Source organism: Bison bison, unplaced genomic scaffold (genome assembly GCF_000754665.1).
Source record: "Bison bison bison isolate TAMUID 2011002044 unplaced genomic scaffold, Bison_UMD1.0 scf7180017864320, whole genome shotgun sequence".
NCBI lineage: Eukaryota > Metazoa > Chordata > Mammalia > Artiodactyla > Bovidae > Bison > Bison bison.
The window spans coordinates 988,717-1,006,627 of NW_011494892.1; the positions used below are offsets into that span (position 1 = coordinate 988,717).

At 38.9% G+C, this 17,911-nt stretch overlaps 1 protein-coding gene across 1 annotated transcript in view; it reads right to left on the reverse strand.

Annotated features, from left to right (window-relative positions):
* The window catches only part of LGSN (lengsin, lens protein with glutamine synthetase domain), a 67,776-nt gene that overhangs the window by 20,164 nt on the left and 29,701 nt on the right, over nt 1-17,911 (reverse strand). Inside the window, exon 2 of the mRNA XM_010852990.1 lies at nt 6,518-6,647. Within this exon, the coding sequence (XP_010851292.1) occupies nt 6,518-6,647 (130 nt within the window). The remainder of the gene's footprint in view (nt 1-6,517; nt 6,648-17,911) is intronic.

The following is a 17,911-nucleotide window of genomic DNA, read 5'->3' on the forward strand; positions in this document are numbered from 1 at the left end:
GAACTTTTTTGTATAGTTTTGTGTATTCTTGCCACTTCTTTTTAATATCTTCTACTTCCATTAGGTCCATATCATTTCTGTCCTTTATTGTGCCCATCTTTGCATGAAATGTTCCATTGGTAGCTCTAGATTTTCTTGAACAATCTCTAGTCTTTCCATTCTACTATTTTTCCTTTATTTCTTTGCAATGGTCAGTTAAGAAGGCTTTTAAATCTCTTATTATTATTTGGAATTCTGCATTCAAATGGGTATATCTTTTTCTTTTCTCTTTTGCATTTTGTTTCGTTCCTTTTCTCAGCTATTTGTAAGGCCTCCTCAGACAACAATTTTCTCTTGTGTCATTTCTTTTTCTTGGGAATGGTTTTGATCACCATCTCCTATACAATGTTACAAGCCTCCACCCATAGTTCTTCTGGCACTCTGTTTACCTGATCTAATCCCTTGAATCCATTTGTCACTTCAACTGTATAATCATAAGGGATTTGATTTAGGTTGTATCTGAATGACCTAAATAGGTGGTTTCCCTACTGTTTCAATTTAAGTCTGAATTTGGCAATAAGGAGTTCATGATCTGAGCTGCAGTTAGCTCCCAGTCTTATTTTGCTGACTGTGTAGAGCTTCTACATCTTTGGCTGCAAAGAATATAATCAATCTGATTTCAGTATTGACCATCTGGTGATGTCCATGTGTAAAGTCATCCCTTGTGTTTTTTGAAGAAAGTGTTTGCCATGACCACTGCATTTTCTTGACAAAACTCTGTTAGCCTTTGATCTGCTTCATTTTGTACTCCAAGGCCAAACTTGCCTATTACTACAGGTATCTTTTGAATTCCTACTTTTGCATTCCAATCCCCTATGATGTAAAGGACATTTTTTTTTTTTTTTGGTGTTTGTTCTAGAAGGTCTTGTAGGTCTTCAAGAACCATTCCATTTCAGCATCATTGGTTGAAGCATAGACTTGGATTACTGTTATAATGAATGGTCTGCCTTGGAAATGAACTGAGATCCTTCTGTCATTTTTGAGATTGCACCCAAGTACTGCATTTTGGATCTCTTGTTGACTGTGAGGGCTTTTCCATTTCTTCTAAGTGATTCTTGACCACAGTAGTAGATGTATTGGTCATCTGAATTAAATTCACCAATTCCCATCCATTTTAGTTCACTGATTTCTAAAATTTTGATTCACTCTTGCTATCTTCTGTTTGACTACTTCCAATTTTCCTTGATTCATGGACCTAACATTCCAGGTTCTTTGCAACATTGCTTTTTACAGAATCAGACTTTACTTTCACCATCAGATATATTCACAACTGGGAATTGTGGATGCTTGCTTTGGCTCAGCCTCTATTCCTTATGGAGCTATTTCCCTACTCTTCTTCAGTAGCATATTGGACACCTACTGACATCTTTCATATCTTTGTGTCATATCTTTTTGTTTTTCATAGTATTCATGGGATTCTCAAAGCAAGAATGCTGAAGAGGTTTGCCATTCCCTTCTCCAGGGCACCACATTTTGTCAGAACTCTTCATTTTTACCCATTCGTCTTGGGTGGCCCTACATGGCATAGCTCATAGTTTCATTGAGTTACACAAATCTGTGATGCATATGATCATTTTGGTTAGTTTTCTCTGACTGTGGTTTTCATTCTCTCTGCCCTCTCATGGATGAGGATAAGAGGCTTTTAGAAGTTTCTTGATGAGAAGGACTGGCTGTGGGAAAAACTGGGTCTTGTTCTGGTAGGCAGAGGGTCTTGTTCTGGTAGGCAGAGGGTCTTGTTCTGGTAGGCCATGCTCAGTGAATCATTCATCCAATTTTCTGCTTATTGGTGGGGTTGTCCTCTTCCTGTAGCTTGATCTGACCAAAAGACATGCCAGCACACTATGCTTCCCAGGAATACTGCTGCCAGTGTACCTGACCCTGAAGCAGGCCACTGTCAACCCACACCTCCACTGGAGACTCCCAAACACTCACAGGCAAGTCTGGCTCAGTCTCTTGTAGGTTCATTGCTCTTTTCTCTTAGGTCCTGGTGCACACAAGGTTTTGTTTGTACCCTCCAATAGTCTCTGTTTCTTCAGTCCTGTGGAAGTTCTGTAATCAAATCCTGCTGACCTTCACATCAGATTCCCTTGGTATTCTTAGTCCTTTGCTGGATTCCCAGGTTAGGAAGTCTGTGGTGGGGCCTAGAACTTTTGCAACAGTGTGAGAACTTCTTTGGTATTTTTCTGCAATTTGTGGGTTGCCCACCTGGTGGCTTTATGGTGGGGCTAGTGGCAACCTCCTCCAAGAGGACTTATGCCACACGCCACTCCTCCCAGGACTCCTGAAGCCAGTGCCTGTGGCCCCACAGCAGGCCACTGCTGTCCCATGCCTCTGAAGGAGACCTTCAAACACTCACAGGCAGGCCTGGTTCAGTCTCTTGTGCTTACTGCTCCTGTCCCTGGGTCCTGGTGTACACAAAGTTTTGTCTGTGCCCTCCAAGTGTCTCTGGAAAGTATTACTGGTATATTAGTAGGTTGGTGCACACGTAATTGTAGGTTTGGACCACGAATTTTAAATCATTATAACTAAACTCAAACACATCTTTATTAATCAAAGTAGGAACCATTACAATCAACACATTTTTGTCAATGAGAAATAAGTTTGTTTATTCCTGTAGTGCAAAAGCCCATGCTTTGGGATTCGATGAATTCTTGCAAAGCATTTTCTGCTTCTTATGGATTGTGGAAGCATTTTACCTTCAAAAAGTTGTTGAGATGCTTGAAGAAGTAGTAGTCAGTTGGCAAGAGGTAAGGTGAATATGGTGGATGAGGCAAAACTTCGTAACCTAATTCATCCAACTTTTGAAGCAGTGGTTATATGATGTGCATTAGGGTGTTGGCATGGAGAAGAATTGAGGCCTTTCTGTTGACCAATGCTGGCTTCAGGAGTTGCAATTTTTGGTGCATCTCATTGATTTGCTGAGCATACTTCTCAGATATAATGGTTTTGCCAGGATTTGTTAAGCTGTAGTAGGTCATCTCAGCAGCACATTTTTTGCTGTGAGTTTTGCTTTGGGAAGTGCACTGGAGCTTCTTTTCTGTCCAATTGCTAACCTGGTCATCACTGACTGTCATATAAAATCCACTTTTCACCTCACATCACAATCTGATCGAGAAATGATTCATTGTATTTGTGTAGAATAAGAGAAGAGGACACTTCAAAAGATGATTTGTTTTTATTTTCAGTCAGCTCACTTATTGAGCTTTTCCACCTTTCCAATTTGCTTCAAATCCTGAATGAAGCAAATGGTCAAACTTGAGTTCTTTGAAAAATTCTTGTCTAGTTTTAAGAGGATCAGCTTCCATGACTTCTCTCAATTCACCGTTGTCAAGTTCAGATGACTGGCCACTATGCCCCTCATATTCAAGGCTCTCATCTCCTTTGTAAAACTAATTGAACCACTACTGCACAATACGTTCATTTGCAGTTTCTGGACAAAATAAGTTGATGCTGCAAGTTGTTTCTGCTGCTTTATGACCCATTTTGCACTTGAATAAGAAAATCTCTTGAATTTGCTTTTTGTGTAACATCATTTCCATAGTCTAAAATGAATATAAAATACACAACAAGTAATGTCATTAACAAAAAAAAAGTGCATTAAAATGTATAACATAACCACATTTATTTAAGAATGTATTCCAACATCAAACAGCAAAGTTCAACACTGTCAAAACCGCGATTACTTTTGCACCAACCATATATATATACATATATATGCACTGCTGCTGCTGCTAAGTCGCTTCAGTCGTGTCCAACTCTGTGTGACACTATAGACGGAAGCCCACAAGGCTCCTCTATCCCTGGGATTCTCCAGGCAAGAACACTGGAGTGGGTTGCCATTTCCTTCTCCAGTGCATTAAAGTGAAATGTGAAAGTGAAGTCACCCAGTCGTATCCGACTCTTCACGACCCCATGGACTGCAGCCCACCAGGCTCTGCTGTCCATGGGATATTCCAGGCAAGAGTACTGGAGTGGGTTGCCATTGCCTTCTCCGAAATATATATATACACATATATGGACACACACACACACACACACACACAGTGAAATATTACTCAGCCAAAAAAAAAATATTGCTATCTGCAGAAACATGTATGGACCTAGAGATCATCCTACTGAGTGAAGTAAATCAAAGATATCTATCTATCTATCTATATATATCTATCACTTATACGTGGAATCTAAAAAAATAAGATGTATCTATATATAAAACACAAACACCCTTATGTTTTCTGTAGTAGACTTATGGTATTCATAGAAACAAACTTTTGGCTACCAAAGGGGAAAGGGAGAGTGGGAAGGGAAAAAAAATAGGAGTATGGGATTAACAGACATATATGTGTGTGTTAAGTCTCTTCAGTTGTGTCCGACTCTTTGCGATCCCATGACTATAGCCTGCCAGGCTCCTCTGTCCATGAGATTCTCAAGGCAAGAATACTGGAGTGAGTTGTCATGTCCTTCTTCAGATAGATACATATCACTATATATAAAATATGTAAGCAACAAGGACTTACTATATAACACAGGGAACAATATTCAGTATCTTGTAATAAACTATAATGGAAAATAATTTGAAAAACTGTATATATGTACCACAGCTTTCTTATCCATTCATCTGCTGATGGGCATCTAGGTTGCTTCCATGTCCTGGCTATTATAAACAGTGCTGCGATGAACATTGGGGTACACATGTCTCTTTCCCTTCTGGTTTCTTCAGTGTGTATGACCAGCAGTGGGATTGCTGGATCATAAGGCAGTTCTATTTCCAGTTTTTTAAGGAATCTCCACACTGTTCTCCATAGTAGCTGTACTAGTTTGCATTCCCACCAACAGTGTAAGAGAGTTCCCTTTTCTCCACACCCTCTCCAGCATTTATTGCTTGTAGACTTATGGATTGCAGCCATTCTGACTGGTGTGAAATGGTACCTCATAGTGGTTTTGATTTGCATTTCTCTGATAATGAGTGATGTTGAGCATCTTTTCATGTGTTTGTTAGCCATCTGTATGTCTTTGGAGAAATGTCTATTTAGTTCTTTGGCCCATGGAGTATTACTCAGCCATTAAAAAGAATACATTTGAATCAGTTCTAATGAGATGGATGAAACTGGAACCTATTATACAGAGTGAAGTAAGCCGAAAAGAAAAACACCAGTACAGTATACTAACGCATATATATGGAATTTAGAAAAATGGTAATAATAACCCTGTGTACAAGACAGCAAAAGAGACACTGATGTATAGATCAGTCTTATGGACTCTGTGGGAGAGGGAGAGGGTGGGGAGATTTGGGAGAATAGCATTGAAACCTGTATAATATCATGTATGAAACGAGTCGCCAGTCCAGGTTCAATGCATGGTACTGGATGCTTGGGGCTGGTGCACTGGGACGACCCAGAGGGAGGGGAGGGGAGGGAGGAGGGAGGAGGGTTCAGGATGGGGAATGCGGGTATGCCTGTGGCGGATTCATTTCGATATTTGGCAAAACTAATACAATATTGTAAAGATTAAAAATAAAATAAAATTAAAAAAAAAAACAAAAAAAAGAGAAAAACTGTATATAACTGAGTCACTTTTTTATATACCTGAAACTAACACAATATTGTAAATCAACTATATTTACAATTTTAAAAAAGTAAGAAAAGTTTAAAACATGTTGAAATTGTTTTTAACTGTCTTTCAATATGATATAAAGAAGAATACTTAAAAAAATAATTTATTTCTAGGCAGTGACATATCAAGTAAGGGGCCATGGGGGTAGTTCATCCTAGTTGTAAGCCATATGGCGATGCATTGTCTGTAAAGAATTTAAAAAGAGTAATAAACTCTACAAAAGTTTGACTGCATTTTATTGTTGTTATGCACTGACCAGTCTTACTGCCCCTGCCTTAGAACACTGCTGCTGCTGCTAAGTCACTTCAGTCGTGTCCGACTCTGTGCGACCCCATAGACGGCAGCCCACCAGGCTCCCCCGTCCCTGGAATTCTCCAGGCAAGAATACTGGAGTGGGTTGCCATTTCCTTCTCCACCTTAGAACACTACTGTTCCTGAATTGAGAGTGCTGTCCAAACTAACTCCTAGTTTCAATGCTGTTTCAAATTCACTGGAGTCTAGTTGGAATTCCAAAATGTGGTATGAAAACATGACCCACTCCTTTACTGTGGCCTCCCTCAGTAATGATCTTTGCACTCATTCTCAGAGAAGAAATATGCTCTCTTTTTACTCATATGTTCCTTCGGTTCTCTCTTTTCCCTACTACTATTATTTTAGTTCTATCTCCCTTTAAATTCTAAATATTTTTATTATTTTATATATTTATACTGTAAACATATATGTTCATCTTTTATGTTGCCTATGTAGGAGTAAGTTTTATTTAATTTTTTGCTTCCCTTATAGAAAAAAAAAAAAGTTCTATGATAAAGAGACCAGATAGAGATTGTCTTTGATAACATATTCTTGAGGGATTATAATGGCAAGATACCTTTTGAGTTGGATATATCCATTTCTCCTACTTCAGTTGAAAAAATATGTAGTTTAGTGACTTTCTCTCTTGTCCTCATCAATTTACTCACACTGCTGGCCTTAGTCTCATTACCTTCATCTCTTGTGTCCTAAAATAATTAATAAACAAAAAGTCAAATTATAGATTGCACATGCAATTAAATATGGGTATAAGGGGAAAAAATGATTGGATAGCCAAATATAAAAGTGACTATAGAGACTTTTACAACAAGGTAAATTTTGTTGTTTCCACATCTACTTGAATAATTCAAAATTAAGATGCTCAACATTGTGCTGACAAGATGGATTTTTTTTATCTTCTTTATATTTGGTACAGAAAAGATCATGAAATAAATGAAAGTGTTGTCCAACTAGTCAAGATTTTCTATCATTATTTTTTACTCTGGGATATTTTATATTATTTTTTTTCCTTAAGTAATTTCACCAAACCCATTTTAGCTAAAAAGCTCTCTTTTATAATTTTTCTCTCTTTTTAGAATCTCTAATGTTTTTGACCATAAGTATTCTCTTCTCCTTACCCTCATCCTAATGGCATCAATATTTATTGAATGCTTTGAAAAAGCACATGCTTTTGTACAATGCTATTTTGTGACTGTTTTATATATGTAAAACAATGTCATGCTCAAAGTGTTTTATAGCTTGGAGAAGCCCAAAGAAAAACATTTTAAAACAAAATAACCTAACTTCAACACCTTAGGCATACTCTTTGACAGGATCCTTTGACAGAGTTGTCAAGAGCTATTCTCCATAGGGAGCTGGACACTGAGGCAGGGCTGCAGAGGCAGAGCTTTGATGTCTCTGCCTCATCAGCAGACAGAATCATCCCTACAGTCTTGGGACTCAGCTGAAATAAATAAGAATATATCTTTTTCTTTTTTACTCTATTTTTAATTGGAGGATAATTGCTTTACAATATTGTGTTAGTTTCTGCCATACATAAACATGAATCAGCCATAGGCATACATATGTCCCCTTCCCTCTTGAGCTTCCCTCCCACCTCCCATTCCATTCCACCCCTTTAGGTCATTACAGACCACCAGGTCTGAGTTTCCTGCATCATACAGCTAAATAAATATATTTTAAAACTTAAAAGTTGATGTTGACTTTCTCAATTATCCCCTTGATTTTTAATCCACTGAAATAATTTCTAAAAGAATCAATCATTTTTATGTAGAAGGCTAGATACTTTATGCACATCATAATGTACCAACTACAGATTCTGCCATGTTAAATTTTGTTTAGGTGTCATTACTTCTACCAAGTTAATTCTTATATTTTTTTTAAAATGAAGTATAATTTACTTACAATATTATGTTAGGTTCAGGTGTACAACATTCAATATTTTTATAACACATAATCCATACAAAGTTACTATAAAATATTGACTATATTTCTTGTGCGGCACATCATATCCTTGTAGCTTATTTAGTAGTTTGTACCACTTAATCATCTACTAGTATTTCACCCATCCCTCCCCACTTCTCCCCACTTTGGTAGGTTGTTCTCTGTATCTGTGAGTCTGTTTCTGTTTTGCTGTATTTATTCATTTGTTTTTTTAAAATCCCCATGTAAGAGAAACTATATAGTACTTGTCTTAATCCAACTTATTTCACTAAGGATAATATGGCATATATACACAATGGAATATTATCAGCCATAAAAATGAAGTTTTGCCATTTTCAACAACTTGAATAAGTCTGGAGAGAATTATGATAACATTGCTATTTTACATTTTTTTTTTTTAAACAAACTCCTCATTGTGGTTTGAGGAGAGAATGTCAGTGTCAAAAATCTATATTCTAAAATGTTTTGAGCCATTTTCTCTTGAAGAGAATGAAGAGCCATTTCTGAAGTTTCCATATCTGAAGGCAAGTTACAAATATGTCTAGGGTTGTTGCTGGTGAACATCTTTACCATTGTCAATTATATCAATTAATCTCTAAATGCTAAAACAGGAAAAATGAATTTAAATTTTTGTGTCTATGTGTAGTTTTGATATATTGTTATTATTGTTATGTTTTTAAAAAGATATGCTTCATAGGATAAAGTATGTGATTTTAAAGTCTCATATTTTAGAAAATTGTGGTATTTCACTGCAGATGATCTTATATTGGATTATGTGCTATTTATTATTAGATGTAGCCATTTATTTTTTTCTAGTAGTTTATAATTTTATTCAAATACTTGTGCAAATTTTCCCTACAGACTTTGGATAATATTCTGACGTGATATACTAGACTTGCTGCTGCTACTGCTGCTGCTAAGTTGCTTCAGTCGTGTCCAACTCTGTGCGACTCCCTGGCAGCCCACCAGGCTCCGCCATCCCTGGGATTCTCCAAGCAAGAACACTGGAGTGGGTTGCCATTTCCTTCTCCAGTGCCTGAAAGTGAAAAGTGAAAGTGAAGTCGCTCAGTGGTGTCCAACTCTTAGTGACCCCATGGACTGCAGCCCACCAGGCTCATCCGTCCATTGGATTTTCCAGGCAAGAGTACTGGAGTGGGGTGCCATTGCCTTGTATGTATTCACCACTTCTAAAGTTGCATTGCCAGAAATATACATTATATAATTATAATTTTGGTAAATGTTTTTATATATTCACATCTCTGGTTATTTCAGAGAAGTCTTATTTAGAAAATTACATACAAAGGGGGCTTCCCTTCTAGCTCAGTTGGTAATCTGCCTGCAATGCAGGAGACCCAGGTTTGATCCCTGGGTTGGGAAAATCCCCTGGAGAAAGAAATGGCAACCCACTCCAGTATCCTTGCCTGGAAAATCTCATGGACACAGGAGACTGGTGGGCTGCAGTACATGGGGTCAGAAATAGTCTGGCACAACTGAGTGACTAACACTTACTTACTAGGCTAGTTACATAAGTATCAAAGGAAACTGAGTAGGCTAACTTTAGTATTAGTTTGATCCATTAGGGATCCTCTCACATACAGATTGAAGGAATCAAATGAAACAAACCTTAAGATTTCTTTCAGCTTCAAATTCTAATCGCAACTAAATAACAATGTGCTAAAATTGAGCACTCTGTCAGGCGCATGTCCTCAGCAAAGCCTTCAGGGAGGCAGAATCTCCATCTTATAAATGAGAAAAGTGAGATCCTGAAAAACTTGTCCAAAGCAATGGAAGTGAGTTGCAAGGAGAGAGTACAGACAGGTCTTCTGGTTTCCAAAATGCCAACCTGCTTCCTAAATGCCAGAGACTGAAGCCCAGAGAAAGTTTATTTTAGTAATATTCACCTGCCTTTATACAAACCAGACCAAAAAGGGGAATTTATTAGGAGAAAAACAAGGACAATTTATCCAGTTCCTAGCCTGAAAATTTCACCAATAAAACCCCTGGACTCCAAAATAAATGCTCTCTCTCTCTCTCTCTCTTTTTTTTTTTTCAAATTAAGAATACATTTAATTCAGGACTTTGATTTTCTCTTATATACGAAAATGATCATTTCTATAATAGCTCAGACAAATTTTGTGGATCCCAGGTTTACCCCACCTCTAGTAAAGTATTTTTATTCTCTTTTACTTCTTAACTACATTTAGTTACAATGCGAATGTTTCAGTAAAAACTGTACTAGGCAAGATTCATGTGATTTGAGTCCTAATTTTGCCTTTTCTACTAAGTACAAGTCCTCTGGAACCTTGGCATTTTCATGTAAACACTGTTATAAGTACAATCATACCCTGAAAGTATATAACATTTAATAAGTATTTTCATAATAAAAAATTAATATTTTGCATCTAATTAAATACAACAACTTTCAGGGAACATTTATTATTACCTACGTTTTGCCAATGCATAAACAGATTCACTATGATTAAAGCTTGGGGGAGCTTCCTACATCACCATAGCAGACAGTCAAACTAGATGAAATTCCACTTCTATTTTATAAGATTATCTGTGTGATTCATAAAAATTTGTTCACTCAACTTGTTCAATTACATATTCTTTTACAATTATACTGTGTTTTAATAACTCTTTCCTGAATGAAGATTAAAATCATCTTAAGTCACTATCAGCTTAAGTTTCACTAATCCAAACAATAAGGACTATGGGTAAGGCAAAATCAAAGATGTAAAAATAAATAAAACATGGTCTTTTTCCTAAAGAATATTACAATCTAGTATAGACAATAAAGTGTTGTTATGGAAGACTTCCATGTTATAAAGAAAGTGATAGAGTTAGGCTACTCTAGTTCCAAGATAGCAGACTCAGTGCTAGGCAAGGAACAAAGAGACACAGTGGGTTGAATGGTGAACACCCGAACTGACATCATTCCAAAGAAGGAGCCAATATGTGGCTCTGGCCAAGAGTTGCCATCACAAAATATGGCCCGCATGATGCCAGTTTTCCAAATTTTCAAGGAATGCCAGAAATCTGGATTTTTACTAGAAATTTTATGATTTTTTTAAATGTTGGCAATCAATTTAAAGTATAAAGTAGATGGTAAAGAAGAAAAGTTCCTAGGTCCCATACACACCGATCTCAAAAACACTGGAATGATGTTTAGAATATGCAGCAGTACTAGACATTCTGGGCACAATGATAGTAACAGGAATCACCTATTTTTTCCTCAACAGTGATGGCTAATACACTACTGAGAGATGATAATCAAGATATTTATCCATTAATACAGGCAATAAAGGGCTTCCCTGGTGGCTCAGTGGTAAAGAACCTGCCTGCAATGTGGGAACTGCAGGAGATGCAGGTTCAGTCCTTGGGTCAGGAAGATTCCCTGGAGGGGGTCATAGCAACCCATTCCAATTCTCATTCTGTGAGAATCCCATGGACACAGGAACCTGGTGAGCTACAGTCTATAGGCTTGCAAAGAGTCAAACATGACTGAAGTGACTTAACATGCATAAATAATAAAAATAACATAATTTTATTTTACTTACTATGTGTCAAGCTCTTCTAAATGCTCTGCCTTTAGTCTCAAACAACTTCCCAAGATAGATACATTATCATCTCCATTTTAGAGATGAGTAAAACTGAGTTAAATAAAGATTAATTAGCCCCAAATCACACAACTAGTAGATGACAGAGATAGGATTCAAACCCAGGCAATTGGCTCAAGAGTACATGGTGCTTAATGCATCCTTAATGAATACTGCCAGTCAGAATGCCCCAGAATAATTACTGGGGTGCTGGGAAGTCAGGGCAGGGTTTTAGAGGGTGCCTGAAGAACCAGATATTAACTTTTCAGTGGAGAGATTCAGTGGAGAGATTAAACAGTAGGACAGTTAGAGAAGTTTAGAGGCTTGGGAGACCTTCAAGGGATTCTTGTCAGCAGCTTCTTATCAACCTGTCTGGAAATGTTTATCAAGTAGCTGGAATTATAGGTGTAGCTGACAATCTATGCTGTTACTGTGAACTGTGACTTAGGTCCCAAACTTGGATTGGTAGTCAGGAAGCACCTAGCTTCACTAGGAATCAAAAGTTCGGAAGCTAGATGGAGCTCTAGCTCCAATAACATCTCTGGGCTTAAAGGTTACTCGGATTGGAACTACAATGGGTTTTTTTCCTTTGGTAACATTGGCTCTTAGTGGACCAGCGGAGGCTCTTATGCTGGTGTAGTGATGCTTGGAAGGAATATCTCAGTTTTATGTTTGTATCAGTCTTACTGTGGTCAGGAATATACTCAGGGTCGTGCACAGGTACTCAGGTGACAAATGTTTCCCCCAGCGGTCTTAGCTTGGGAAGCATTCCAGAAGGTTACTCTGATTGCACCCTGGGTGGCATCAGAGGCAAGCAAGGTTTTAATGGTGAAGAGCTGGACTTCAGTTTGGGATGCCATCAGGTCTACCCCTGGTGCATCCCCACCCCTTTTTGGTGGTAGAACCGGGAAGGATGAGTATGACACCTGCGTCAGTAAGGGACAGACAAAGTCGGACCAGGAAAGACAAGCTTTTGGTGTAAAGTCTGTCTACACCCCCATATAGAGCAGGGAAGGACGCCTCCAGTAGAAAGATGGTGCTGGTCGCTTTTTTTCCCTCTCTTACAGATGGGAGCTAACAATTCCAGCTTCACTCCTTTGAACTGTATCCTGAAAATCTGGGATAGATTTGATCCTCAGGGCTTAAAGAAGACATACCTGGTCTTCTTATGTGATACTGCATGGCTGCTGTACCCACTGGAGGACGGCTAATGGTGGCCAGTTGTAGGGTCTTTTAAGTATAATACTGTTTTACAATTAGACTGGTTCTGTAGAAAACAAGGGAAATAGGTGGAAGTAGCATATGTGTTGCCCTTTTTCTCTCTGCAAAATATGCCAGACTTATGTCCTAAGGGTATATATTTGGGTGTGAAACCTTCAACTCCCTCCTGTCCTCCTACTTTGCCCCAGTAACCGGGGCTCCAAACTGAGCAATCTGAAAGCCAGAGACCACCCCCCCCGCCCCCCACCAAGAAGGGTTGCCTTGGTTTCAGTGGAAACCCAAACTGAGATTCAAACTGCACATGTAGAGGTTTGAACAACTCCTGTCTCAGTACTACCTCAGACTACTCTGGTTTCAATAGAAACTCAGACCATTGAAGTAAGAGATGAAATGGAGGACAGGAGACAAAGAGATTAAGAAAAGCAGGTTTCTCCAATCTACCCCCGGGATCATATGCACAGAGCAGCCAGAGAGACTGAGGAACAGCTACACAAGCTGTTGCCTCTTCATGAAACACCCCCAGGAGAAATAATCAGTCTATGAGAGTTAATAAGCCTTTTTCTTACCAAGAAATACAAAGAATCAAGGAGGATCTGGGAGACTATTTAAAGGACCCAGAAAAATATATTGGAACTTTTAAAGGTGTTACTCTGCTGTATGACCTTACTTGGAAGGATGTGATGTATGTCTTGGGGCAAACGCTGATTCCCAATTCAAAGAGTTGACTTTTGGGAAAAGCGGTTGTTTATGGAGATGAATGACTTGGTAATGAATCAGTAGGGAAGAGGAGGACAAGATAACCGCCCTCCATTCTAGAAATCAGGCAGTCCCAACTACAGAACCAGACTGGGACTATAACACAGGTAAAGGAAGATGGGATCAGAGTAATTTTGTTAGATGGATTCTTGAAGGACTCAGGCAGGCATGGTCTAAGCTTCTAAACTATGACAAATTGGCAAATATAGAACAGGAGGAGAAGGAAGCTCCTGGTAAGTTCCTAGATAGACTGAGAGAAGCCCTTTGCAGATTAACTGAAACTGATCCTGAAAGTGAAGAGGGAAAAGTGATCTTAAAGGTAGATTTCTCACTCAGTTGACTCCAGATATCTGCTGTAAACTATTAAAATGGGTGTATGGACCAAATCAGCCTTTAGATAATCTGTTCCAACTGGCTTAGACAGTCTATTATGGTAGGGAATATGAGGAAAAGAAAGAAAGGCAGAGAAAGACAAAGGAACACGCGGAAGCCTTCACAATGGCTATGAAAACCGTTCTTAAACAGCCTGGGAAAAATGTCCAGAGGGACCCAGGTGAAAAGGGATGGGCTTGCTATTATTGTGGAAAGGAGGGGCACCTCAAGCGGGATTGCCCTCAGGCATCTAGCTGCCCCCGGCTCCATGTCTGGTATGCAAAGGACCACACTGGAAGAGAGACTGCCCCCAGAGGCATAGGTCTCAGGGGTCAGACTCTCAAGACAATCAGAACTGAAGGTGCCTGGGGGTCCCCACAGAAGCTCCAGTCCTAATTACACCTGAGGAATCCCAGGTATTAATAACTGTGGGGGGCCAATCCATCGACTTCCTTTTAGATACTGGGGCAACTTACTCTGTGCTTTCTGAAGCCCCTGGCCCACTTTCTTCCCAATCCGCTTCTGTAATGGGACTGTCTGGATGAGCCAAAAGGTATTATTTCAGTTATTCTTTATGTTGTAACTGGGATTCTGAGCTATTTTCACATGAGTTTCGGATCGTGCCAGAATCTCCCTCACCCCTTTTGGGGAGGGATATACTGAGCAAGGCCCATGCCTCTGTTTTCATGAATATGGAGCCCTCCCTTTCTCTCCCTTTAGTTGAACAAAATGTAAATCCTAGAGTATGGGCTGATGGAAAATCTGTGGGTCGAGCACAAAATACTATTCGTATAGTTGTCAAGCTCAAAGTTATTTCCACATAAGAAGCAGTATCCACTGACACCTGAGGTTAAGGAAGGGTTAAAGCCCATCGTTGAAATTTTAAAGGAGCAGGGACTATTAGTTCCCTGTAACAGTCCATGCAACACTCCTATTTTGGGTATAAAGAAATCAAAAGGTAAATGGGGACTAGTACAAGATTTACGAATAATAAATAAGGCTGTAATTCCTGTACATCCAATGGTGCCTAATTCTCATACTCTTGTCTGAAATTCCTGAACGAGCCAAATATTTCTCAGTAATTGATTTGAAAGATGTCTTCTACTCAGTGTTTTTGGTGGAGGAAAGTCAATTTTTATTTGCTTTTGAAGACCCTACACAGCCAGCTTCTCAGTTAACCTGGACAGTTTTGCCCCAGGGATTTCATGAAAGTCCTCACTTATTTGGACAAAGTTTGTCACGGGATCTACAAAACTTTAATAGCTCTAAAGTGGTGGTGTTACAATATGTAGATGATATTTTCCTCTGTGCTGAGACAGAGGAAACTTGTTCATGAGCCTCAGTAGATTTCTTAAACTTTCTGGCAGGCTGTGGTTACAAGACATCAAGAGAAAGGCTCAGCTTTGTCAACAATCTGTTAGATATCTGAGCTTAATCATATCAGAAGAGACTAGGGCCATAGGCCCTCAGAGAATTAAACCTATACTAAATCATCCCGTACCTATGACTTTAAGACAATTGAGAGGATTTTGGGGAATCACAGGCTATTGTCGCATTTGGATTCCGGGTTATGGGGAACTTGCCCGGCCTTTATATAAACTTACAGCTGAAACTCAGCAGGCCCAAACCGACAAACTGGTTTTATCTCCAGATACTCAAAAGGCTTTTAAAGTTCTCAGACTGACCTCCTGCAAGCTCCCACTTTGAGCTTGCCCACAGGGTCAGAATTTAATTTGTTTGTCACTGAAAGAAAAGGTATGGCCTTGGGAGTTTTGACACAGGCCCGAGGGCCTCACCAGTAACCTATTGCTTATCTAAGCAGAGAATTAGATGTAATTTCACGTGGGTGGCCCCACTGCCTAAGTGTAATTGGGCAGCAGCTTTATTAGTACCTGAAGCTTTAAAAATAATTAATGAACAAAACCTTACTGTATTGACTTCTCGTGATGTGAGTGAAATCTTATTTTATAAGGTTAGTATTTGGATGACAGACAATAGGCTTCTTAAATATCAGTCATTGTTGTTAGAAGGACCAGTAACTAAGCTTAAAGTTTGTGGAAATTAAATCCGGCCACTTTCTTGGGTCTAGCCTTTACTCACAGCTTTATATTTTCAGAGCTTCCAGAAAAGCCTGCTAATTTACCCCACCTTAAAACTTGGTGGGCAAGGTCTATATTTCACTGGTATGATTATTTGGCTGCAGTGTTTGTTCCCTCTTTGGGAAGTACAGATGTTATGCTACGAGTGAATGCTTTGACTAATTTTACTCAACAGGCATTACAATATTCTCAAAAAGCTATTTCAGCTCTTAAAGCTGAACAAGTACAAATTAGAAAGGTGGTTTTACAAAACAGATTGACTTTAGATATTCTGACAGCTGTGCAAGGAGGAACTTGTGCCATTATTCATACCCAATGTTGTACATATGTAACTGATATGAGCACTAATGTTACTCATTTTACTAAACACATGAACAAGATGATTGGGGCTATGGATACTCCTGAAGCCTCAATTGCCTCACTTTGGGAGATGTTAGCTAGTTCCTCATGGTGGAAGACTATTTTAATTACAGTAATTCTGATTGTTTTGTTTTTGTTGTTTGCTCCCTGCATCTGTAACTGTATAACTGGATTTGTTTCTAGTCACATGAAAGCTTTTAAGTTACAAATGGTTGCTCAAACTTCTGCTACTGCTGCAGCTTCTTCCAACTATTACTTGGGGCCCCTTGATCAGAAATCCTCAGTATGAGGGTTAGGAGAATATGTTGCTTCACCAATTTAGGGACAATGCCCCTTGTCAGCTCAGAAGCAGGTATGGAATGAGAACAACACCCCTTTTCCATAGGCAACATAATTCTCCTAAAAGAAATGGGGGGAATGAGAGGGTAACAGGCAGAAAGGCCAGGGGTCTCCAAATGGAGGAAATAGGCTGCAAGTGTCAGACAATTTTATCTCTCTTAAGCAGCAGGAGGAAACAAACTAGCGATATTTATTTCCTTCTCTATACAAATTTAAAAGGAGGTTTCTCTTAAAACACTGTGTTGCCATAATGACATCTGGTTTTACCTGAAGTTAACTATTCTCAAACCTTGAGTTAATCAATGCATTTTTCTTATATAAATGTTTGTCTTAAGCTATGTTAACGTAGTATGCATTTACCCCAGACTCTGTCTTCAAGTTGGTTCTGCCTAATGGCTCAGAACCTACTTGACAAACCAGTATGTTATACTCAGATATTGTTCCCCTAATCTACGTAAATGGAACTATTTGTATGGAAATCTGCCCTTCTACAAGATTCAACTCAATCGTTTTATAGCCCAGGATGAATTGTCTAGTGCCAAGATTATCCCAAAATACATCTTAGGGATGAGGGGCCTGGTGCCATTCTGAGTTTTAAGACATTTATTTCTTTCATTAACAGACTGCTAGTGACTATTTAACATCCAGCTGAAGACTAGCAGGTGGATACTCTTTCTTCTCCCTCCTGATGTCTATGTCAGAAGCTTTCTCTATCTCCTTTATACTTTAATAAAACTTTATTACACAAAAGGTCTGAGTGATCAAGCCTCATCTCTCGCCCTGGATTGAATTCTTCTCTTCCAGAGGCCAAGAATCCCAGCATCTTCGTGGGTCATCAACAACCTTTCAGGTCACTCAGGTTTTGTTGGCAGAAGTTTTCTTATAGTGAAAATGGACAGAGAAAGCTTGTGACACAAACATCAGAAGGGGGATGGAGAGTGCCCCACACACTAGTCTTGTCTTATCAAGGCCTTACATACTTTTACTAGACCCCCTCCCACAAGGAGGGGGTCTAGTAAAAATGCATCTTAAATTAACAAGATTACAACTAACAATAAAAAGGTCTTACCAGACCCACTCCCACAACATATATCTTAAGATAACAAGATAAGGCAGAAGGCTCTTGTAAGAAAGAGAAACATGTCATCAAGCAAGATACATTGCTATATAATCAATAGTACAGAGCTTAAGGAAAAACATAGCTTTGAGCAAGATGAGTTGTTTAGTTGTGTAGTAATTAGCTCTGGGCTTAAAGGAAATGAT